Genomic DNA, 25,844 nt, shown 5'->3' on the forward strand with positions numbered 1-25,844 from the left:
CTATCTTGTACATGCTGGGGTGTCGATAACCATTTCATTCATTCCTATCTTTGACACTCGACAACACTATCTTGTTCATGCTGGGGTGTGGATAACCATTTCATTCATTCCTATCTTTGACACTCGACAACACTATCTTGTTCATGCTGAGGGGTCAATAACAATTTCATTCATTTACCTTTTACAAGGGATCTGGGGACATACAGTACACGAACCAACCATAGTGGCAATATCGGAGATCGGCTCGGCAGTTTCGGCGGTCTTGGAAAAAAAAAATGTTTCCAAACATTCGCCGATCGGCGGATCGGCAATTTTTTTAAATATTTATTTCAATAAGAATTACGTTTGCACTTCATCCAACGCGTAGAACTGTTCATTATGATTATATTGACCATGTTTACATGCACATTGTTATTAACAGCTTCAAGTCATAAAAGTGAAACACCAATTTTTAAAAATAAATAAATTGTGAAACTGACTCACGTGCAACTTGCGTCAGCTGTGGAAGAATTCATTATATATGATGGGGATCAGTTTGGCTTTTCGATGTGCCACCGATTTAAAAAAAAAAAAAAAAAAAAAAAATGGGGAGGGGGGTGGTTTGAGGGACGGATGTTTAAAACCAAATTGGCTATCAGACTATTTTGTTCCACACCAGTAACAACTTGCTGCGATTCTGCAAATTCGCACCGGACACTTTGCTGCGAATCTGTGACCTTTATCTGTCGGTTGTTGTTAACTGCCGATATGTTATAAATTTAATTTAATTTTAAAAAACCAAACAAACCCCCCCCCCCCCCCCCAAAAAAAAAAACCTTGTATGCCGCAGCGTTGACATACGTTTTAAAAGCAGAATTATTAAATTATTATCCTAAAACTTCTGTTATTGATATATTCCGATTGGCATCTTAAATCATTCACTCTATACTAACTATAATAAATTTTAAAACCAAAACACATGATGTAATTTAACTGACAGACAACCCTTGTAGACAGCTGAAAAAGGAAAACTATAAAGGAAAAGGAGCGTCACTGCATGTGTCTGGGGTGGGGTGGAAGGGGGAGGAGGGTAGACCCTGAAGCACACCCCTGTGCACACGCGCCTGCAATATAATTATGTTTGCGGCTTAATTTACCAACGGCCCAAACAATCGTGGGTCTGCAAGCTGCTTTGTTAATTGATTTCCAAAAGGAACTAGGGTTCAGGTTTTATTTGAGGCTGTTTTTATTGTGGATATATTCCCGCTAGCCCCCATTTACATTTACTTCACTATCTGTAACAATAGCATTATACATGTATGTTTACCACCGATTTGACAAATGATCGTTTATCGTTTCGTCTGCGTTGGGAGTGATTTTCGATAGGAACGTATGCAGGCACGTGGTAACAATATCTGGGTGTGGGGGTTTGGAGCACAATCTCTAATGGAGGGGGCTCAGACTCTAGTGGGGGAGGGAACAGAAGCCAATTTTAAAAAATCTGTATTTATATATAGGACAAAACAAAAAAACCCCGTACATATTCGTCCACAAGTGGGAGAGGTGTGTGCTACATGTGCCTGGAAGAGGTTTCATATGGGGATGTTGTTGCTGCAAATATGTTATATCTAACCCCATTTACCTTTTCACTAGCTGTACCAATATCATTCTGTGTACCGTCGATTTGACCAACGATCTCAACGATCGCCGTTTGTTTGTGTGCTGATTTGTCAATATGAGAGTTGGCGTGGTTTCCAAATACCTTTTCACTAGCTGTACCAATATCATTCTGTGTACCGTCAATTTGACCAACGATCTCAACGATCGCCGTTTGTTTGTGTGCTGATTTGTCAATATGAGAGTTGGCGTGGTTTCTAAAAGGAACGTTAGTAAAGGTTGTATCTGGGGCTGTTGTTGTTGTTGCAAGAATATTCTCTCAAGCCACCATTTACCCTTTCTGCTCTAGCTGTACCAATATCATGTTTACCGCCGAGTTGTCCAACGATCCGAAACCATCTTTTTGTCTGCGAGCTGTTTAGCGTCATTTCCTAAAGGATCTTGGATACAGGTTTTATCTGGTGCTGTTGTTATGGGCCCGGTATATCATCTCTAACCCCCAATTACATTTTCTCTACTAGCTGTATTAATAACATTGTATACTTGTTTACCGCCGATTTGACCAACGATCGCCGATCGTTTGTGTGCTGCTTTGTTAATATGTGAGCTGGCATAATTTCAAAAAGGAACTTGGGTACAGGTTTTATCTGGGGCTGTTATTGTTACTGGTGTATTCTCTCTAGCCACCATTTACCCTTTCTCCACTTGCTGTATCAATAACATTGTATACTTGTTTACCGCCAATTTGACCACTTACGATCGCCATCGTTTGTGTGCTGCTTTGTTAATATGTGAGCTGGCATAATTTCAAGAAGGAACTTGTGTACCGGTTTTATCTGGGGCTGTTGTTGTTACTGATGTATTCTCTCTAGCCACCATTTACCCTTTCTCCACATGCTGTACAAATATTATGTTTACCGCCGATTTGACCAACGATGATCACCTGTTGTTTCGTTTCATAACTCCTGTTAATAGTTATTGTGAGCTGGCGTGATTTCCAAAAGAAACTTGGGTACCTGATTTATCTGGGACTGTTGTTGTTGCGGGATATATATATATATATATATATATATATATATATATATATATATATATATATATATATATATATATATATATATTCCTCAGTTACCTGTGTTCCAATAGCTGTACCAGTATGCTTACTAGTATATCTTTTTTACCAGCGGTCCTATGTTATTTTGTCTAGGAGCTTTCTTTTAATAACTCAAAACGTGTCAGCAATTACAAAAGGATCGAGTGCGGGTTTTATATAGGGCTGTCATTTACATGTTCGTTTGATTTTGATTTGAAAAACGTGTAATCATAAAATAGGCCATTTCTCTCCAATAACCGTACATGCACAGTTGCGTGTTTACCAACCCGATTTACGAAAGTAATTTGGGTGCAGGTTTGTCTGGTGTGTGCGCCGCCCCCCCCCCCCCCCCCCCCCCCGCCCCGACACACACACACAGATAGAGGGGTTCTGGGGTTATTTCAGGTGTTATTTACTTATATTTTATTTTTATTATGGTCTTTTTCTTCAAATATATCAGTTTTGACTTTGATTAGTATTTACAATATTGTGACGATTTAAAAAACAACAAAAAACCCAAACAACAACATTTTAATTCAAATTTTGTCTCACAGCTGTTCCTTTTTAAGCACATAAAATTCAGTGCAGCGGGAGTGGAGAAACAACAGCAGTCTGAAGATTGGATTCATCCACGCTATATTTATTGTTTTATATTTTCACTTTCTGGACACACACACACACACACACACACACACATACACACCCATAGGTGTTTAATACAGTAAGTTCAAAAATAAAATAATACAGCAGATGAAATAAGACCTTTATAACTTAGTATCTAGTATATTTTCCGACTGTATTTATGAATAATGAAATCAAATATCCTAGAATTCATTTACTCACATACTGAATTAAAACTGTGTAGGCATAGTACCTAGGTCCCCATTATCGAACAAAATGTGTTACAGGATTAAAAAGCAAAAATAATAATAATTATATACAATTATGCTCCCCACAACCTAACCACAATCCGAAGTATGCAAAACATTTCTCTTTTACGGTCTTGTTTTGCCTGATTTGCAGCAAACCACCAGACGTTTCGAATACACCGACTCCAGACGTCTCGAATACACAGACTCTCAAAGGAAGCAAATCACCACACCGTGCATGGGTGTTAATTCCCTCTTTTCCACGTGTTATATGGGATGGCCGGTAATTGTAAAAGGTGGGAGAAAATAGGTGTCATTGTGCCGGCGTTGAGGCACAACTAGGCCAGGGGGTGGAGGTGCGAAATCCTCGTGCTGGGACCAACAATGGGTAAGACTCGATAAGAATAACGTTATCTAAATTTGATAGAAAAAAACAACCTGTGGATCTTTGGTTAAAAAAAATAAAAATAATAACAATTTTTAAAAATCGACACCATATGCGCACGGTATCAACCGATGGTAAATATATACACGGAAGATGATGCTACAGTACTACATATAGCAACTGAAATTTTAGATGTGTACTCTGGTTTAATAAAAAAAAACGCTACTTATATCCACGCCTGGATGTCATTTATATAGTTGCGATCTATCAGCAGTGATGACAGTAAAAAAATAAATTGTCCTATCTTCCTAGAAAAATCAATCAATCAATCAATAAAGTAAAACATAAATGAGATGACGAAGATTGGTTTCATCCACACTTAATTTACTTTGTTTTTAATTTATGATATTTGGTAAGTAAGTTAAAAGCCAAATAATAAGAAGACAACGAAGAAAGACCGTTACAGTAGTGTCTGATATATTTTATGTATTTGTAGAATAAAATAAAATTATGAAGATATATTAACCAAAAACGCATTTAATGGTTAAAGAATTTAACCCACCCTAATAATGAATAATGAAATCAAATATCCCAGAATGCACCCACAGACATCTTGAATTAACAAAAAAGAGAGAAGAAAGTCTATATATCATTTATGTGGCATGTAATCGGAGGGGACTTTGTTTTCACCAAAGTGAGTTACAGACTCTATTCCTACTCTCACCCCGAAAAAAACAACCCTCCACCCAATAATTATTTACCGTTATGCTACCCACAACTGATACTGCCACAACCCCACCCCCGCCCCTTTTTCTGACCCAAGTAGAAGCGTACATCTCTTCTTATCATCGGAACGAGTACTACAATTGCAATGCCTTCCCTTTCTGCATTAAGAAAATATCGCGGGTTTCCTCTATTGACTACGAGTCAGAATTACCAAATGTTTGACATCCAATAGCCGATGATTAGTAATCAATGTGCTCGGAATATTAAAAATTCAATAGCATCAAAATTGCCCCCTCTTCCATCCACCACAACCATTTTCCTTTCCTGGGCCGAGGCACCTGCGCCCATAACAGGCGTGCGCTACATCTTGTTCTGAATGTGCAGGTAAAACCCTATGACTCTATTGCAAATTGTCTGATTAATTTATGGGAAATTTAACTGAAAATACTAACGTTTTCCTGAAAGTACAACTTGCAATTCACTGGACTCAGTGTGACAGGTATCAACAATAATTTGTGAAATATCACATTTAGTATACGATAGAACCACAAGCAGTGTCCAGCATATTTTGTTTAGAATACATTATACCAGCTGAACGGTATTGTAGTGGATTACACGAACCCATGGTCGGGTCCCTTCCGGTACTTCAATATTTCACCCCACTACAGTGCCTCGGCAAAAAAAAAAAAAAAAAAAAGGAGCTCGTAGTACCTGTGGGGCCCCTAGGCTTCAGCGTAGTTAGCCTTGTGGATAATACGGCCCTGCACAAAACTTGGAAACAGAATCCCCACACTGACCATCAGTGTGATGACTGTTTCTCCCCTTTGATGATTCATGCATATATATATATATATATATTGTGTGTGTGTGTGTGTGTGTGTGTGTGTATATAGGTGTGCGCCTCCCCCCCCCCCCCCCCCTTTTGGCAGCTTCCTACGGCCACTGCTGGGTTAGCCTAATATATTTTTAATTATGCTATTCTAAGTCAAATTTTAATATATTTTTCAAAAAGAAATTCTTTGAAATCATTTAATATTTGGTTTTAATAATTTCTCTTAACTAATGGTTACACAGTGATTAATTTTTGAACAACTGGCCCGATTTGCATGCTTGGCAACGGTCGATTCAACCGATTGTCACATATAATGAAGGTGGCATGCTGCAACAGTGTGATGTCATCTGATCTCTCTCTCTCACACACACACACACACACACACACACACACACGATTAGACCATACTGCTCGGGAGATCAAACATCGAAACAAACGTAGCCCATGATTTTGTTTATTCAAATTATTGCATTGACATTTTAAAATCACCCCTAAAAATGTAGTTAGTATTATTTAGCACAATTAATTTATTAATTTATATCCAAAAGATAATAATTATTTCGAAGACTAATCGTCGAACAGTGCACTGGCTAGTACTTAATCCATTATGGTGACCCAGACAATGTTAGAACTGTCCCTGATACAAGACACACGAGCTGCTTGAGAAATAGACATTGTTTTAGTTTTGACTTGGGCTTGTAGGTCAAAGAAAAAGCCGACATGAAATTGAGAACGTTTTATCATCTAAGTCAAATCGCAGTTATTTTCGTGTTACTACGTAATATTTGTAAAGTGTGTTTGTTTTATTTAACGACGCCACTAGAGCACATTGATTTTTTTATCTTATCATCGGCTGTTGGACGTCAAACATATGGTCATTCTGACAATATTTTAAGTTTTTTTTAGAGGAAACCCGCTGGCGCCACATAGGCTACTCTTTTTACGATAGGCAGCAAGGGATCTTTTATTTGTGCTTCCCACAGATAGAATAGCACAAACCATGGCCTTTGTTGAACCAGTTATGGATCACTGGTTGGTGCAAGTGGTTTATACCTACCCATTGAGCCTTGCGGAGCACTCGTTCAGGGTTTGGAGTCAGTATCTGGATTAAAAATCCCATGTCTCGACTGGGATCCGAACCCAGTACCTACCAGCCTGTAGACCGATGGCCTAACCACGATGCCATAATACATGTATGTATTTATTTATATTACTCGTTTTTACTGTGATGTTCTTTAAAAATTTACCATTTATGAACATTTATCTGTACTTTAATATTGTTAGAAGTTAAAGTGCATTGTTTAATGACACCACTAGAATACATTGATCATAGGCTATTGGATGTCAAACACCACGTCATCAGAAGAAACCCCGCTAGCAGGAACTAGCTGGGGAGCAAATGAGACAATCCTCAAGAGAGTATATCAAGGAACTGTACGGCCGCATCTTGAATACGGCTCATCAGCCTGGTCAACCACTGCAGAGACCAACCAGCAAGCTTTAGACAAGGTTCAAAACCAAGCTCTGCGAATCATAACGGGATCCATGAAGTCTACACCCATTAAAGACATGGAAAAAACTGCAGCAATACAACCCCTTGGTGAGAGGAGAGATGCCAAGATCATGATCCAGGCAGAGAAATTCAGGTACCTGCCCAATCATCCAATGAAACAAAGAATGGATGGTCTGACAAAGAATCGTCTCAAACGTAGCAGTTTCATCCACCAAAGCAGAAGACTTACTAGAGAACACCAAGCTAACCCGTTACCAAAGACACTTCCATTTTGCCCAACAGATCTTCCATAACCATGGAATGATGAACAAGCCAATCTACAGATCAGCATGTCTGTCCCACAGTTGGCTTCAGCAGACTCCCAAAACGACCTGGTCAAACGGTCACTGGCAATGGCTATGATCAGTGACCGGTACCCAGAAGAATCTTGGATCCATGCATACACTGATGGTTCGTCAACAAATGCTGTGGCCAATGGAGGGGCAGGCATATTTATCAAGCTCCCTTCAAGAAATACCCTAACTGCAAAAGTACCAACCGGCACCCACAGTTCCAACTACAATGCAGAAACCCATGCACTTATTCAGGCTGCTACAATGATCAAGGATGCAAAAGAAGACTGTCAACAAGTTGTCTTCCTCACAGATGCTCTCTCAGTCCTACAAGCCTTGCAAGGGGAAAAAACTTCCTCACCTGAATGAAGCCATGCAAGAGGTAGCAAAGGAAAGACGAGTAGCTCTACAGTGGATCCCAGCACATTGTGGGATTTCCAGGAAATGAGGAAGCAGACAGGCTAGCCAAGCTAGGAGCTAATCATGTACAGCCCAGCAACAACATTAGCTTCTCAGAGAAGAAAAACCTTGATAAAGGCAGCCAACAGACCCAGGACAGAACAAGATGATTACCACCTTCTCAGTCGCTTGGAACAAGTAACTCTGTTGAGACTCCGGACAGGCCACAACCGACTGAATGCTCACATGTTCAGAAAGTTTAAACTTGCAGCAACACCAACCTGCAGTTGTGGCCTGGAAGACCAAACAGCAGAACACATCTTACAGGCGTGTCCAATTCATCAAGACCTGAGACAAGCTGAGTGGCCAATCGAAACTGCCATACACACCAAACTCTATGGAAAGAGAGGCGAACTGGAAAAAACAGCTCATTTTATCTTACAGACTGGACTATTGGTCTAAATTGTGAAAGAGAAAAAAAAAAAAAAAAGGGACATTCCCGACTTTGCTGCAATTTTTAAGATGTTATTGACCAACAGATACTTTTTAACGATTGTAATTACATATCAAACATATTTTTCTGCATAAAATATTAGTGGCTGTATATTAAACATGTTTCTGATCGTTCTAATATTTGTACTAGGTTAAATTTCATTTTATTTCCTAAAATAATGTTTTAGACAAAATCCAGTTTGGGCTTCTTACAAATATTAAGATGCCCAGAAACACATTTAATATACAAACACTGATATTCTAAACGAGAAAATATATTTAATATGCAAGTTTAATCGTAGAAATATTTTATTAGTCGGAAACTTCTTATAATGCAGCAAACTCAGGAATGTCCCTTTAATATCCTAAAAGGTACTGACATAATAGTCCTCATTCTCCCACTTTTCCAGTTACTCTGTTCAGAAGGCCGGAAATGTGACATTTTAACACCTGAAATTCAAACTTGTCTCGGGTTCAGACCGTGAAATATATTAATTTTCATCTCCCAGGCCATTGAACCGACACCATGCCCCCACCCTCTCCACGCCTTTCAAATACACCCCGCTGTCATTGTTATAGGCTATATCCCTCCCCACCCCACCCCCCACTCCCAACAAAAATCTAAATAAAATATTTTCACTTCAATTTTATTATTTATAAATATCTCTCTTCCCCCCCCAATGATAGTACATACATAGTAGCTGGAACGAGACATAATCCCACTGGCGGGGATCAACCACGATTCTAGACTTAAAAATATTTTAGGAAATAAAATGAAATTTACACATATTAGAATGATCAGAAACACGTTTAATATATAGCCACTAATATTTTATGCATAAAAATATATTTGATATATAATTACAATCATTAAAAGGTCTCTTGTTAGTCGATATAACATCTTAAAAATTGCAGCATTATAAGAAGTTTCCGACTAATAAAATATTTCTACGATTAAACTTGCATATTAAATATATTTTCTCGTTTAGAATATCAGTGTCTGTATATTCAAGGAAATAAAATGAAATTTAACCTAGTACAAATATTAGAACGATCAGAAACACATTTAATATACAGCCACTAATATTTTATGCAGAAAAATATGTTTGATATGTAATTACAATCGTTAAAAGGTATCTGTTAGTCAATAACATGTTAAAAATTGCAGCAAAGTCGCGAATGTCCCTTCAACAAAGTAGCTCGCAGACGAAACGACTCGTGATCGTTGGTCAAATCGGCGGTAAACGTATGCAGGTAATATTGGTACAATTAGTGGAGGAAAAGGTAAATGGGTGATAGAATACATCTGCAACAACGGCTCCAGATAAAACCTATACCCATGTTCCTTTTTGAAATCACGCCAACACACATTTATTTAACAAAGTTCGTAAACGACATGTAACCCGCGATTGTTGTGATCGTTGGTCAAATCGGCGGTACACGTTTACAGGTAATATTGGTACAGTTAGTGGAGGATAAGGTAAATGGGTGTTGGAGAGAATACATCTGCAACAACAATAGCTCTAGATAAAACCTGTTCCCATGTTCATTTTGGAAATCACGCCAACACACATTTATTTAACAAAACTCGTAAACGACATGTAACCCACGATCGTTGGGATCGGCGGTCACATAGGCGGTGAACGTATACAGGTAATATTGGTATAGTTGATGGAGGAAAAGATAAATGGGTGCTATAGAGAGAATAAACCTGAAACAACAACAGCTCAAGAAAAAACCTGTACCCATGTTCTTGTTGGAAATCACGCCAACATGGGGGGGGGGGGGGAGCAGCCCGCCCCGCTTGCACTCGAGGACAAAAATAAAGTAAAAATATGGCCCGTGTCCCATCTCCACACTATGGGGGCTGTGATCCCCCGCTAAGTTGTGCACCCTCTCCCAGATATTCCTACGGACCTGGGAACCTGATTCCCTCCGACAAATAAAACAATATCCATAGCTGCGCATGACAATCGTCACGTAGGCAAAAGCAAACATTATTATTTATAAATATGTATTAACACGCAGTATCTCTCTTCCCTCCCCCCACCCCCACCCCCCCGCCCTTTTAAAAACACTTATTTTTATAATTTTCTCTTTTATTATTATTATTTATTTAACTTTTTTAAATGTAGTAAACGTAAAAACAGATTCGACATCCCCTCACAAATGAAATGAACTGTCCACTGCTGTGCTAATTATCATGTACGCAAAAGCAAGCTCATTCTTTCGTTTCCCCCTTTTTCTCTCAATTTGACTTCTTTCCTTAGTAAACCGAAGAACTCTTCCTTCTCCATACACTCCTGTTCATTGTTTGTTTATTGTAATCGTTTCCCACTGAACGATTTACAAGGGCTATTGGTTAATAAAAATCTATTATTTAATTATTATTTTCAATGTAGTGCGAATGCCTTGTAAACACGTCAATCGCGATTTAAGAAAATCCACTTGAAATATATATATATATATATTTATTTTTTTTACTTTTTTTTTTTTTTACTTCATAACATGTAGTGGCAATTGACAACCCACAAAAAAAGCTTAGAGGCTCAAATCAAGTAGCTCGTGCACATTTTCAGTGTCTGCAGCTACCGCCGATCAACCGTCTAAACAGGAAATTTTAAAATTTTGCCTACTAGTCTAGACGCCGTCTAGCTTGGACAGAGTCGCCGTTTAGGCGCAATTATGGTTGGTTCGCGTACTGTAGCACATGAATTGCTGGAAAATATGGAAATACTTTGGAAAATAGTTGAATAAGTTTCTTAATAAAAGTCCCTCCCCTCCATGGGCTAAATTGACCTGGTTGCCTATGGCAAGTAGTGTATGTTTATAAGTATTCTAATTTGATTAACCCCAAAATATGAAGATGTATAATGTTGCAGGTAGTTTATATACCAAGTATTCTAATTTGAATACCAACTGTTTGCCAAATTGAATGTGTCCAATATGACAGGTAGTATTTGTATTCTATTTTTGTTTTACAGAGTGATGCAAGCACTACAGCAGTTTATGTAACCAGAGGAGAAAGATTCAGTCAATCATTGAGCAAACAGATTTTTTAATAAACAGATAGTCACTATATTTGCTATTAATATATTTTTTTTAATCTGGAAATTGGAAACTATCTTTGTGGATGAATAACCATCTTTTCCCAGGGTCACTGGTTGGGACTAAGAAAACGCTAGAGTTCTTTTAGGATTGGTCCACCAAGGTGATTCGATCCTATGTCCTATACACCTCAGATGAACACACTACTGACTGAGCTAGATCCTACCCACTTGGAGGAAAAGACCCAGCATACCCACCAAGCATGAAATATTTGTGATACCTCCCACGCATCCACATATGCTTAATTCTGGATCAGTCCACATGACCACAAAGGCTACACTTCCAATTTCATTAATTTCATGTCATCTGATTTTCATTCTTATGTCCTATTGAGGTCCAAGCATGCTGTCCTGGGCACACACCTCAGCTATCTGGGCTGTCTGTCCAGGACAGTAAGTGAGTTGTTGGTGAGAGAGAAGATGGTGTAGTGGTCTTACACCTACCCATTGAGTCGTTAAAACTCACTCTGGGTGGGAGCCGGTACTGGGGCTGTGAACCCTGTACCTACCAGCCTTATATCCGATGGTTTAACCACAACACCACCAAGGGATCTTTTATAGGACTTCTTCAAAAATAGAATAACACATACATGTACCACAGATTTTGATACACTATTGATGGGTCATAGTCGGTGGTTGGTCACCTGTTTGTGTCATGGGTGGGGGCTGGTTGTAACCAAGTGGTAAAGTACTTGATCCTTGTCAGCGGGCCCATTAGGCTATTTCTCATTTCAGCCAGTGCTCCACAAGTTGTGGTATGTACTATCCTGAATGTAGGATGCTGCATATACAAGACGGTGGTTTCCTCTCATTAGAGGGGGATTGATCCAGCATCCTATTGTAGATCAGGCAAGCATTTCACTGGCAGCAGAACTTAAGAATTTGTTTTCCACGGGTGAAACATCCCACCGACGGCTATTGTGAGCCTGCCTATGACAACTTTTTAAAAAGTGACAAATAAACATGACTGAAAGGCTATTTTGCTCTATGTAGACTTATTTCAAATGTGCAAATGTTAAATATTGGCAGACAATGTACACCAGGTGTATATATTTTGCCATTGCTGAGGAGCTTTACCAATGGCAGAAAAGTGCCATCGGTGATAGTCTCTACCTACGACAATTTATATCTCGATGACGACAATTGCCGTTGTTAAGTTTGAGCCCTACTGGCAGGATGTGTTATTAAAAATAAATATGGCGAGTTCTCTGATAGAAAGTTTGTTTCGAGTAATAACACTGTTAGATTAAAGTGCAGTATCATAGTTACAAGTGCCATATTTTGCTACTTTACAGGTGTTTATAGCGCTCAATTTTTACGGTCGTCTGTGACGACCTAATATTCAGTCAGGCAACTTAATTCTATGATACTGGTTGCCTGTCGGACGACTGACTTTTTAACACCAAAAGGCGAGTTGTGTCGCATAAAAATGTGCAGTTTCCTTGCCCACAATCGCTTTTAAACTGTCGTTATATCTAAAGTAGAGGGTGATTTTCCGCGATCACGAAAAAAACGGATGGAATTGCGGAATTTAGTAACTGAAACGGAATTAGCGATTTTTAAAAAATAACCTTCAAAAGTTGTATTTCTGGTTCAAGCACCATTATAAATCTTTTTGGTAGTTTTAAGATTCAATATTAATAATATACGCATAGTGTTTTTGTATACCAACTTTCGTATGCCTGAACACTTCCAGAACCGTTCATTCTCGGAAGCTACGCTTAATTACCGTAAGCTTGCAGCAAAGCATGTGACCGTTTACCCGTGTCCCTTTACCAATGAAATTTAATTTGAAATATAAAAATAAACATGTACTAATACAATTTTAGAATGTTGATGCAGTTTCGATATTTGTAAATAATACTTATTACAATTTGTAAGCATAACCGATTTACACGACACTTTCGTTGGAAAACGTAATTTCGTAAAACTTAGGGCATATTTGTTAGTCTGTACGGAAGCAATTCATATTTATAGTCCGTTCCACGGGAAACGCCTTTTTTCATGCTGTGGAATTTACTACAAGTTATTTATTTCTGAACCGATTGTTTTCTAAATTGCATTCTAGTAGCACATGTAGCACGTGCTACGGGACCCGCGGTTCAGGGGGTCCCGCGGTGAGGCATTGTGTACATTTATTTTTCCCAGGTCATTTTTCCGCTCTCCCCGAGGGGGTTGCAAAATATATATCTTGGGAATTGGGGCCCCACTGTTATTTGTGCTACTGGCCCCGCGGATCCTTAAACTGGCTCTGAATATATCATATTATAATTCTAGGCATTTTTTTAAATATAATTTTTTAAAGACCGTCGTTTAAAAGTTATAAAACAATGTCGAAACTGTAAATGATCGACAGAATAGTGCTTAGTGTTGGTTCACTACCACTGGCCTATATATCCAGCTTGACCCGACCACGTTTGAATATGTAATTTGTGCACACGGCACGCTAATTAGGTTACAGAGAAACGTACATGTGTAATCGAGTGAGTACTAGTAATTCTTGTGCACTTTTTTTTTTGGGGGGTTCACCCTTTGTAATCATACTGGAGTGGAACAAATAAAATGTTATCATGTATTTATCTATTTTTTGGCAACTAATGTAAGATTACGAACAATGCATTACCAAGTTCTTGTTATTTTCATGAAAATAGCGGGGTTTGTCAACAGTGTATTTTGTTTACGAAACTTACCCATAATCCATTAGATGAAATGAAACTGAAAGCCACACAATCAACAATTATTTATTGTTTGAATTTAAGGGAGAATGGATCTCTTTATTATTATTAAATACAAACAATAATTAACAGTAATTAAGTTTGTGACTTTGTTTTAACTGCGGCTTAGTTAAAGGTGCGGTTTATCACTTTATGTACGGACGAAGGTCGGAACTTTGTCTAAAATCAAGTGGTGCGGTTTATACACGCGTGTAATAGGCCAGAAAATATGGTACATCACCTTTTTTTTTGTCTTTATTAGTGGCAAGTAAACATTACTTAACTTCTTTTTAAGTTTGTGTCAACAAAAATGTTTACAGGTATTTAAAATAGCAATAGCCAACAAGCTCAGAGCTGGAACAATAAAATATAAATGGATATAGTTTATAATAATAAAACATGACACTAATTAACACACAAAATGGAGGGAAAAAAACGGAATTTGCACAAATCTGAAACGGAATGTGGCAAAATCTGAAACGGAAATTCATCCCCTCTACTAAAGCGTCGGGTCAATCAGTCGAAATCACATGGGTTTGTTTGCCACTCGGAACTTCTCGGCTGATTCCGTGAGACATCGGGGAAAATTGTAATCGGCTGAAGTATTCCGAATAGTAAACATTCCAATGCATTCCATTGGAACATAAAGTGCATTAGATTAGAAAATAGCTGATGTGTTGCCAAATCAAATTGTTTAAAGCAATTAGGCCCTATGTGTATAATGTATAACTACACACATTTAAAAACATTATTAAAAAGTAATGTATTTTATTGTCAGACAGTACATATTACATTTTACGGTTGCTGTTATATTGGAATATAAATATAACTCTAGTTTCAAAACACGGATGAAATCAGGGCAACCAAATTTTTGGAGGGGCAACCTCAATGTGAACCCATACTTGCCCTCTGGGCAAGTGACCAAAATCCTTAAAATTGAGCCCTGTGTTTATGATAAAGTTGTAATAGTTGTTGCCTTTCAACATAATAAATAAGGGGTACCAGACGTTTTCGCCCCCTCAAAGGTATCAGTCCCCCTCTTCTCTCCCCCCCCCCCCCCCCCCCCCAAAAATATCACTTATTTGATGTGAATGTGTGGTCTGGACCAATCTGTCTGTGCCGAGCTTCCTCTAGTGCAACCTTATCCTATTTTTGAGCCGCGTTTACTCTATTTCTGACGTTTTGCTAAGTTGTAGGTTTTCGCGTGGGATGGCTCACATACATATATATATTTAAATTAAACTGGTGATTATATCATCGGTGTCCGGACTGACTCATAATCCGTCCAAATCGTAGAAAGACAACAATCACTCCCCTCTAAGAAAAGAAAAACACACACGTACACACACACACTTTAACTTGCCTCTAAAGAAAGAATACAATAATTGTTTAAAAATAACATAATTGTGAGTTGGGGGCCCTAGCTTGTTATTTCATTTCTCTAGGTTACGATATTCTGAGTTGGGGGCCCTAGCCTGTTATAGCCAATAGCCAATGATGTGGTTTTATTATATCACGTGATGTTTCATGTAACGTCCGTGCAACATTCACACAAACAACACCATAAGATTTTGATTAAGTAAAATAGGTCTGTTGGTCTTTTTCCGATTCATCGCCATTATTCACTAAACAGCACAGGTTTGAATAATATGCATGTACTGGTGGTTTTAATTTGGCACATTATAAATTGTATAAATATATCTAGTAAACTGTAACTAATGAGTAAATGAACATGTATTAAAGTAATTTATAAGTTTCATTTTAATCATTTTAAACAAAAGTAGTAATGAGTAAAAGGTATTTAATTAAAACTAGTTATTCTAATCATAGTAAAAAATCACATCTCATTTTAATTAAAACTAAAGTAAAGTATTATTCTGTATTGGTACGATAGATTATAAAGTGTTTTTTATTTATAGGTTTCGATGTGACAATTCTTTGATCTATGTGAGACTCATCGCCCACAGTGAAGGTGTGTAGTTGTTTTATTGTTTAAATCATGTGCAGTGTGTGTGTTGCACGGGTGTAATGGCCTGCGCTCGTGACACTTGCAACGATTTCTATTATAGGCATGAGACCATTTGGAACCTGAATTTGTGTGATGATCATTAAGTGCCTTTTTTCTTAATGAAACGTTTTGTAAATAATGAAAATTTTCAGCGGTACCTTTCACGGCATACGGGCAGTGGACGCAAATTATAACTTTCCCATAAGGCGATTTTAAAAATTATTTTAAAGAAATATTTGTTAGAATTAGTTTAAGGTTAGGGTTAGCGATAGTTATATAAAATACCTTTTAAAACCTATAAAACCAACATAACGTTTATATTTCGTAATCCAGTATCGCTATGTTTTGCGTTTGAAAAATTAGACATTTTGACTATTCTGTGTAAATTTCCTCCACAAGGGTGCTTTTGATGGTGCTTTTGGAAGAAGTACATGTATAGCACAGAAGACAGAATGCGTTCAACTGCCCAGTGGCCCACAGCTCCGGATTTATAAGTATTAAAATGCTTCACTTGTTGATTGCGGGGGGGGGGCTACAGTCCCGATGGTCTGGAGTTCAAAGCTCCAGCCCTAGCACTATGTCGTTGTAGTGTTTAATGCAATACCCAGTTCATATGGCTAATTGAATACCCCAATAGTGAAAATACTTAATGACCACTGGCAAAAACTAGCTTGTGGGGGTACGGGTCAAACTTCCCTAAATTAGCTCAGTTGGTAGAGCACTGGACTCTAGCACTGAGAGTCCGTGGTTTGAATCCCCACAGTGGAGGTTGATTTTTATCCGTTACAATTACCCAGTCAGGATAACAGTTCAAAAAGCTGGGATTTGACTTTGTCTTCAGTTTGCTGGTTCCCTAAATTGTAGAGCGCTACTCTCGTACTGAGAGTGTGGTTTGAATCCCCTAAGTGGAGGTGATTTTGATCTGTTTACAATACTTAGTATGTTTAAAACGTTCGAGGGATTTGTAAATTGACTTGGTGGGTCAAACATATCTGTACAATAATCTGTAAAGCAAGGCTTGGATAACCATAAAGCCCAACATTGAACAGGCCACTAATTAAGCAAATAATAAAAACAAAAGAGGAAGACCGACGTGAACTTTCGTTTTGGTGATAGAAATGATACCATCAGACATGGTAAAGGAGCTCATTCTTTATACATTATGCCTTAAGTCGGAGGAAACCTGGAAAGTCCTACTGAAACGTGCTACATTTTTCCATTAGTTGTAAAGGGATGTTTACGAATGCCCGACTTCTCGCATCCAAGCCTGTTCGCACCCAGGTCACTTCGTCCCAAAGTAGTTAATCCCAAAATATGTCAGTTCGCCCCCAACACATTGTCAGTTCATGATTTCATAATTCATAACTCGTAATTTTCGGAAATTTGTAGAAAACACTGACGTCATGTCAACACCATAGTATCAATTGACATACTCGATTATTTAAAGACTGGCTCCATTGCCATTGCTAAGCACGTCATTTGACTTGGTCCGAACAGACATAGAAAGTGTGGTTCTTTCTATGTCCAAAAATTGTTACATTACCCTAGTGCAGGTCGCAAATTAAGTCAGTACTTTTCTTAATGTTCAGGGCGAGTTGCTTCCTTCTATTTAGCAAATTTAAAATGCCTGGCAAATTTTTTATGTTGTCAGTGGAGATTTATTTTGTTAATAATCATGCAAGTACTTCAGTCGAGAACAATATTCGGATGTAGAAAGAACCACACTTTCTACGTCCCTTCAGACTAACATTACCCTATAAATAACTGATATTCAAACCTTGTGGAACTTTGTGTACCACCCTCGGTGGCGTCTTGGTTAGGCCTTCAGTCAACAGGCTGGTAGGTACTGGGTTTCGGATCCCAGTCAAGGCATGGGATTTTTAATGCTCATACCGACTCCAAAGCCCGAGTGAGTGCTCCGCATGGCTCAATGGGTAGGTGTAAACCACTTGCACCGACCAGTGATACATAACTGGTTCAACAAAGGCCATGGTTTGTGCTATCCTGCCTGTGGGAAGCGCAAATAAAAGATCCCTTGCTGCTAATCGGAAAGAGTAGCCCATGAAGTGGCGATAGCGGTTTTCCTCTCAAAATGTGTGTGGTCCTTAACCATATGTCTGACGCCATATAACCGTAAATAAAATGTGTTGAATGCGTCGTTAAATAAAACATTTCTTTCTTTTTTGTGGAACTATGTTTCAACTATTTCTCAACCGAAATAATGCAACAAATGGACACGCAAACCAAAAATGTATAACCTACCATACTCACTAAATCCCGATTGAAGTACTTGTCATTATTTCCAAAATAAATCTCCAAAGTTCCACAACATTCAAAACTTTTCCCACCATTTTAAATTTGCTAAATAGAGGGAAACAACTCGCCCTGCACACAGAAAAGAAAATTATTGACTTGATTAGTTAATGTGTGCCCTGCACTACAATGACTTGCAGAAATGAGGCTTTTATGAATTCCCTTGTACTGATACACTTTTCATATACATATATTGTGCTACCCAATAGCTTTGTGTATTTTTGTCCTGTGGTGTTGTTTAAACATAGACCTGGCACATTCATTCATTCATTGACTTGATGTATGCTTATACCTGGCCTAACATTGGACAGGACATCCTAACTATAGACAGTACCTACATGTAGGTTTTAAATGTAATTTATTTATATTTGGTACACCTTTCACAAGTTTTTATTAGGTGACACCCATGGCACATATTTATGTAGCATTTAGACTTGGGTGTTTAAATGCAGAAATTCACCAGTTACATGATACAAAATTCATGACTTATACCTGGCCTAACATTTTTCTTGCAATCTCGTGGAGATTACCGCAGTTTTTCATTCTCTGTGGCATTTTTTTCACAGTGGACTACAGACTTCAAGATTAAACATTTTGGCCAGTATGCCAGTTGGATACTAACATTTAAAAAGCTGGTATCCCACCTGAGAATTTAGTATTATATGGCATCCTGGTGGGATACTGGGTTCTTGAAAACTGGTATCCAAAATTAAATTCTGGTATCCCCGGGATATCGGGATACCGTTAATCTTGAACACTGGACTATATTGGATTTTTTTTTTCAAGATATATTTTTTCCTTATTGTTAAAAATAAAATATACTTTGTAAAAAAGTAAATATTAAAACAGTAACTGCACAGTTATTATTAAATATTTCACCACTATTTGAATCTCGGTGCCATCGGACATGATCAAAAATACATGTAATTTACCAGCATTAAGTGTGTTCCAACTAGGTCACTGAACTCTGTTGACTGTTCATAGCACGTGCATTGCAGGGACCACTTGATTGCAGTGGGGGTGACAGCTTATACATTGTTGAATTGTTGCTATGGTGCAGTATGGGAGTTTTATTTTCAGCAAAATGTTCAATATACACTCATACAAGAAATGGTGATGCAAGAGAATACACAAATAATACTTCACTAACAGTCAGACTCGTTATCACACTTACAAATAATCCACCTGGTAATTTAAAATTAGCACTGAGTTATCTCCCATGTATTTCAGGTTGCTACAGTGGATGATCGATGAATTGTCTCCGATTAATTTGCAGACCGAATCGGCTGTGGTGCTGGGAAGTTTGTCTAAAGGAACTGATGAGAACATTAACGCCATTGTAAATGCTGGATGTGTATCAGTCTTGTTGAAAGGTTAGTAGTAGTCCAGAAATAAAACTCTTTGTCACAGATTGAGGTTTAAAGGGACACACCCTAGTTACGGCTAGTTGTTAACCATTACGGCGTTGTTTTTCGCTATTAAACCCATTTTTTCACAAACAAAATTGCACTTTACTTACCGTTTATTATTTAGAATATACATTTCCATTCACCTGAAGTGTCTTTTGGTAATCCTGGTAATCCTGGTGTTTGTAATACCACAAAATGCATTTTTCGTATTTCTGAAAAACTGACGCACGTTTGAGAAAAAAACGTTGAGCAGACAAGGTCTAATCTATTTTTAGACGGGATATTTCCATTTCAATGTCACATTTTGGTTCGGTTTGTTTTCTCGTGCACGGTTCGCGCAATCAACATCCGATTTGTTGTTGTTCATTTGTGAGATTTTTCTTCACAGTTCGTGAACATTTTCAGTAACAATAAAGTTCAGACAAGTAAGTATCTCAATACAAAACGTTACAAATCCTTAAAACCAATAATTTTGCTAAGTCCTACGATATCTGGAGAGGGGATACAACCAGGACAGAACAGTTGGAACATGTCCAGGAGAGGTGAAAAGAACGCACCCCAAGTCTGTGCGCACTCAGTGAAATTTGTCGTGACGTAGGCATTGCTGTGCTTCGAGTGACATCTGCCGGTGACATCAGAATACAAACTTTCAAAATTATTTCAAGCAATTGGGACATGGGGATTCCCATGGTATTTATCGATATAAAACCTGCTTTTTCACTCCATTTGATAAAAACGTCACCTAAGTGTGTTACAGGTTTGTAGATCAACCAAATTATAATTTATTTTCGCTGGATGGAACTAGGGTGTGCGGCTTTAAAGGAATGCAAAAGCAAGGCCTTTGGATTGGTATGCATATAATAACCACCGGCTCACCAGAGGGTGTATTCACTGGGATGTATAAAATGGCTGCACCAGTGATATATAATAGCCGTCACATTTAACCGTTTTATTAATTAATTATTTAAGATTATACTTGTTGATATTAAGCAATAATGTGCATTACATATTGTTGAATATATTTGTTGACACTGTGCATACAGAAGTCGGACAGAGCTGATGTCACTTCGTCCCATGCTATAGTAATTAGTATCAGACGCCACAAAAACGAAACTAAATGGCTGTCCCCAGTTAGCAGGAATAATCACATTTTTTTTATTAACTCTAAAAGTACACGTTTTTCATTTCTTAAAGTGTCAGTATGTGTTGGTGGTCTGGGTATGCATCTTTTTAACACACAAGGCTCATGTTGGAGTTGTCTCCCTTTAAGCTTGACAACAAAATTAATGAGAAATTTCTTAAAGTGTCAGTATGTGTTGGTGGTCCGGGTATGCATCTTTTTAACACATAAGGCTCATGTTGGAGTTGTCTCCCTTTAAGCTTGACAACAAAATTAATGAGAAATTTCTTAAAGTGTCAGTATGTGTTGGTGGTCTGGGTATGCATCTTTTTAACACATAAGGCTCATGTTGGAGTTTAGTCTCTCTTTAAGCTTGACAACAAAATTAATGAGAAATTTCTTAGTGTCAGTATTAGAGGGGATGATTTTCCACGATCACGGAAAAACGGACGGAATCACGGAATTTAGTAACTGAAACGGAATTTGCAATTTTAAAAAAATAACCTTCAAAAGTTGTATTTCTGGTTCATTCACCATAATAAATATTTTTAGTAGTTTTAAGATTCAATATTGATAATATAGTGTTTTGGTATGCAAACTTTCATGGAGTGTACAGTATGCCTAAATATTTTCAGAACCGTTAATTCTCGGAAGTTAGGCTTAATTGCCGTAAGCTTGCAACAAAGCATGTGACTGTTTACCCGTGTAACTTTACATAGTGAAATTTAACTTGAAATATAAAAATAAACATTTACCAATACAATTTTAGAATGTTGATTATATAATAAGATTTCTAGTACGTTCAATTTCGATATTTTTCAATAATACTTACTACGATTCAAAAGCATAGCCAATTTACACAACGCTTTCGCCAGAAAACGTAATTTCGTAAAACTTCGGGCATATTCGTTAATTTGTACGGAAACATTTCGCATTTATAGTCCATCCCATGGAGAACGCCTTTTTTCATGCTACGGAATTTACTACATGTTATTTATTTCTGAACCGATTGTTTTCTAAATTGCACACCGGTTTATTATTGTAACACATGTAGCACGTGCTACAGACCCTGCGGTTCAGGGGGTCCTGCGGTGAGGCATTGTGTACATTTCCCCCCTCTCCCCGAGGGGGTTGCAAAATATATATCTTGGAAATTGGGCCCAGCTGTTATTTGTGCTACAGGCCCCGCGGATCCTGAAACCGGCTCTGAATATATAATTCTAGGCAAATATAGATTTTTTTAAAGTTATAAAATAATGTCGAAACTTTAAACGATCGACAGAACAGTGTTTAGTTTCGGTTCACTACCACTGGCCTATATCCAGCTTGACCCGACCTCGTTTGAATATGTAGTTTGTGCACACGGCACGCTAGTTAGGTTACAGAGAAATTAACATACATGTGTAATCGAGTGAGTACTAAAATAGTCATTCTTACGTGTGCCCCCCCCCCCCCCCCCCCTTTTTTTTTTTGGTTCACGCTTTGTAATCATACTGAAACTAATATGTTATCATGTATTTATTAATTTATACATATTTTTTGGCAAATAATGTAAGATTACGAACAATACATTACCAAAGTTCTTGTTCATATTTTCGTGAAAATAGCAGGGTTTGTCAACGGTGTGTTAAATTTGTTTATAAATGAAACTTACCCATAATCCATCAGATGAAATGAAACTGAAAGCCACACAATCAATAATTATTTATTGTTTGAATTTAAGGGAGAATGGATCTCTTTATTATTATTAAATACAAAAAATAATTAACCATAATTAAGTTCGTGGCTTTGTATTAACCGCGGCTTATTTAAAGGTGTGGTTTATTTACGGATGAAGGTGGGAACCAAGTGGTGCGGTTTATACACTTTTCTTTTTTTTAAGTTTGTTTATTAAATAGTTTTTACAGGTGTTTAAAAAAAATAGTAATAGCAAACCAGCTCAGAGCTGGAACAATATAACAAATGTATATAGTTTATAACAATAAAACAGGACACTAATTGAACACAAAAACGGAATTTGAAAAATCTGAAGCGGAATGTGGCAAAATCTGAAATGGAAAATCATCCCCTCTAGTCAGTATGTGTTGGTGGTCTGGGTATGCATCTTTTTAACACACAAGGCTCATATTGGAGTTGTCTCCCTTTAAAGGAAACATGTCACGTAAACCATATTTGGCACCAACCATGTACAATTAATTATAAATTGAATCACCTAAAAAAAAAATTATAAAAAATTAATTACTTAAAATATCTCCATAAAAGAACCCCAGATACGAGCTCTTAGCGGAAATTGCCGATCTTTAATGAGCAGGGCAATCACGAGGTCCGTGACGTCAGAGACGTGTCGCTTGATCTGAAGCCTTACACTTAAAAGCATTAGTCCGTACCACTCATAAAGAATCTAAGACTTGCACAGCTTACCAAAACAATGAGTGTTCGTTCGCAAAACGTTTTGCCGTATCAATATGAGCTGTTAGTAAATGAAGAAAGACACACATTTACTTACAACAGTGATACTGATGAAAAAACGGATAGCGAGTCGGAGGGTGGAGAAACTGATGGTGCCAGACCAGACCGGTCAACCAATTTACAGCCCGGAGCCCGAAAGTAACCCGGAGACAAAACCAAAACTCGGATGCTAATGCCGAGGTGTATACTGTTCATATTTAGCATAAAGATACACCTCGATATGATGTATTTAAATATGTAAAAAATATAAATGTAGGACAAACATTTTTTGGTGGGTTTTTTTTTTAGAAAATATCGCATTTTTTATGTTCGGGCTGTACATAATGAAATCTGTATGCACAGTGTAAACAAACGCTCTAATTTACGACAAGGCGCTTCACTTTCATTAACCTGGCTTGTAAAACAACATAAATGACTTGAGAGTATAATCAACTTTTAAACTAAATATATTTCTATTTGCATCAATAGAACGAAATGGGGTTATAGTATTTTTCTCTCATAAAAAAGTAGCATATTATTAGGCCTATTGGTAGGGTGCGTTAGAGTAAAAACGACCACTCACGATACCCAAGTGATAATTTTCTTTTCTTTGGTACTACGTAATTGGTCAGTTTTGTAATTTTAGATGGGAAAGTCTACTTAATCAAGGGTTTTACAGCATTATTTACAGTAATGAAGCAGGGCGGCTGATAATGTCCATTAACATTGTACTATAGTCGCGATAGGTTACGCCACAATACCCTGTGATCTTAAAAAAACTGGCACGTATTTTGTATGTATGTCTAGACCGTGGTAATCACTTACCTGGTCGATACCCTGCAATATACACCTGCCAATCAGGAATCACATGTGCAGGCCATCGAAAGAAAGGACCAATTAACTAAAACAACACTCCGATTCTCAAGTCAGCCCGTGGATGAAACATAATAGTTATTTCGACACCGACAGTAGTGGTTTATTTTGTATTGAACTTCGTGTTGCTTTGGGGCTTCGGGCGATGAGGAACGTTTTTGTGACGTATTCCGCCCGAAGATTAAAAACATTATTTAAAATTATTATTGTTTTCTACACGTTTTTTAAAAACATATTTAAATACATCGTACTGAGATGTATCCTCATGCCAAATCCCATGTTTGTATATGCCATATTTAATTACTTGTTGACGTTTCCTTCTTCGGACGGTGAATACAGATTTTGTTATGTAGGCCTACAGCCCTAACATGAAAAATCTTCTTTTTTTTCCAAAAAAATAAATAAATAAAACATTCTACATTTTTGTTTTAACATATATAAATACATCATGCTGAGGTGTATCTTTGTGCCAAATATGTACAATGTACACCTCGGCATTCGCAACCGAATACTGTTTTTGTCTCCGGGTAACGTTCGGGCTCCGGGCTGTAAATAGGCTGACACCAAAGTACTATGCGGTGTTGGTGTCCAATCTTTTCTTTTGCGATAAAATACACGCGTCTTTCTTCGGATACAATCCTTTGGAAAACCATAAAAAGACAATCCCGATCGTTTAAACTGTTTATTTTTACACCCAAAGGCCGCGCAGTACGGCACTGTTGGACTGAAAAGATTGTAAGCCCCTTACTCCATATATAAACAGTTAACAACAATGGAAGAGTACAGCGGCTCTGACGTCACTTCCCTTTTTTTCCGAACGCTCACGAAGAAATATGCATAAATCGTACTTTGATACTGATTAGCGTAATTTCTTCATTTTAAGTTAACTACACGTATTTTATTGTTATAAACTTATTTGTATATTATTTTTATATCATTTTTCTTTTAAAATGAGCTATAATATGGTCTCGTGTCATGTTTCCTTTAAGCTTGACAACAACATTAATGAGAAATTTGGAAGATTTTGTAAAACTATTCAGGCCTCTGAGAATTAAACTTCAGGTAACTCATTTCGTTTGTATGTAACCATTATGACTTTGTAAACGATGCCATAAATATAATTCATAAAAAACAAATGGGTTACACAAAACAGTGTTGAACAAATGAAGCTATTGTTCTTGCAATTTTCAGAGGTCTGAAATCATTTTCTAAATGCTACTTTTAACAATGTATTATTGAAACTCTGGGAAGAAAAATGGTGTAGTATGTCTTAATACCATTTCTGTCTATTATAATTGTAGGTTTGTCCAACCCAAACTTGAAGTATGTGGAAGTGTGTCTTAGATGTCTGTGAACAATTTTCATGTGCAATAAAACAGCTACAGACCTAGTTTATCAGGTAATAGTTAAATTTCTGTTATATTCCTTACAATTTCAAAGCTGCCTCATGGTCCAGCTGTAGTAGTGCAAGTTTGTTCATTTCCCAATGAACATAAAAAATAATGTTGGAGCATGATTTAAATTTAATTAGAAGGATTGTCAGTTACTTTATATTCATCGGGGTATAAGTCATCCAGAAATTTAAGCGATGAACGTAAAAGAAACAATCCTTAAA

The 25,844-nt window shown here is 37.5% G+C and overlaps 1 protein-coding gene and 1 long non-coding RNA gene across 2 annotated transcripts; both read left to right on the plus strand.

Moving 5' to 3' along the window:
• The first annotated feature begins 1,714 nt into the window (after positions 1-1,714).
• Positions 1,715-7,307, plus strand: LOC121387231. Its single transcript, XM_041518256.1, has 2 exons — positions 1,715-1,808; positions 6,865-7,307. The coding sequence occupies exons 1-2, from the start codon at positions 1,715-1,717 to the stop codon at positions 7,305-7,307; spliced, it is 537 nt and encodes a 178-aa protein (XP_041374190.1).
• An 8,210-nt stretch (positions 7,308-15,517) lies between these two features.
• Positions 15,518-25,620, plus strand: LOC121387406. Its single transcript, XR_005959811.1, has 3 exons — positions 15,518-16,030; positions 19,610-19,752; positions 25,531-25,620. It is a non-coding gene; the product is annotated as an uncharacterized LOC121387406 (long non-coding RNA).
• Positions 25,621-25,844: the final 224 nt, after the last annotated feature.

The sequence above is a fragment of the Gigantopelta aegis genome, chromosome 13, assembly GCF_016097555.1.
Source record: "Gigantopelta aegis isolate Gae_Host chromosome 13, Gae_host_genome, whole genome shotgun sequence".
Lineage (NCBI taxonomy): Eukaryota > Metazoa > Mollusca > Gastropoda > Neomphalida > Peltospiridae > Gigantopelta > Gigantopelta aegis.

Coding starts and splice junctions, on each gene's coding strand:
- LOC121387231 (XM_041518256.1), top strand. CDS start 1,715: ATGAGAGTTGGCGTGGTTTCCAAATACCTTTTCACTAGCTGTACCAAT. Junction 1,809..6,864: donor CAACGATCTCAACGATCGCC/GTTTGTTTGTGT, acceptor CCACGTCATCAG/AAGAAACCCCGCTAGCAGGA.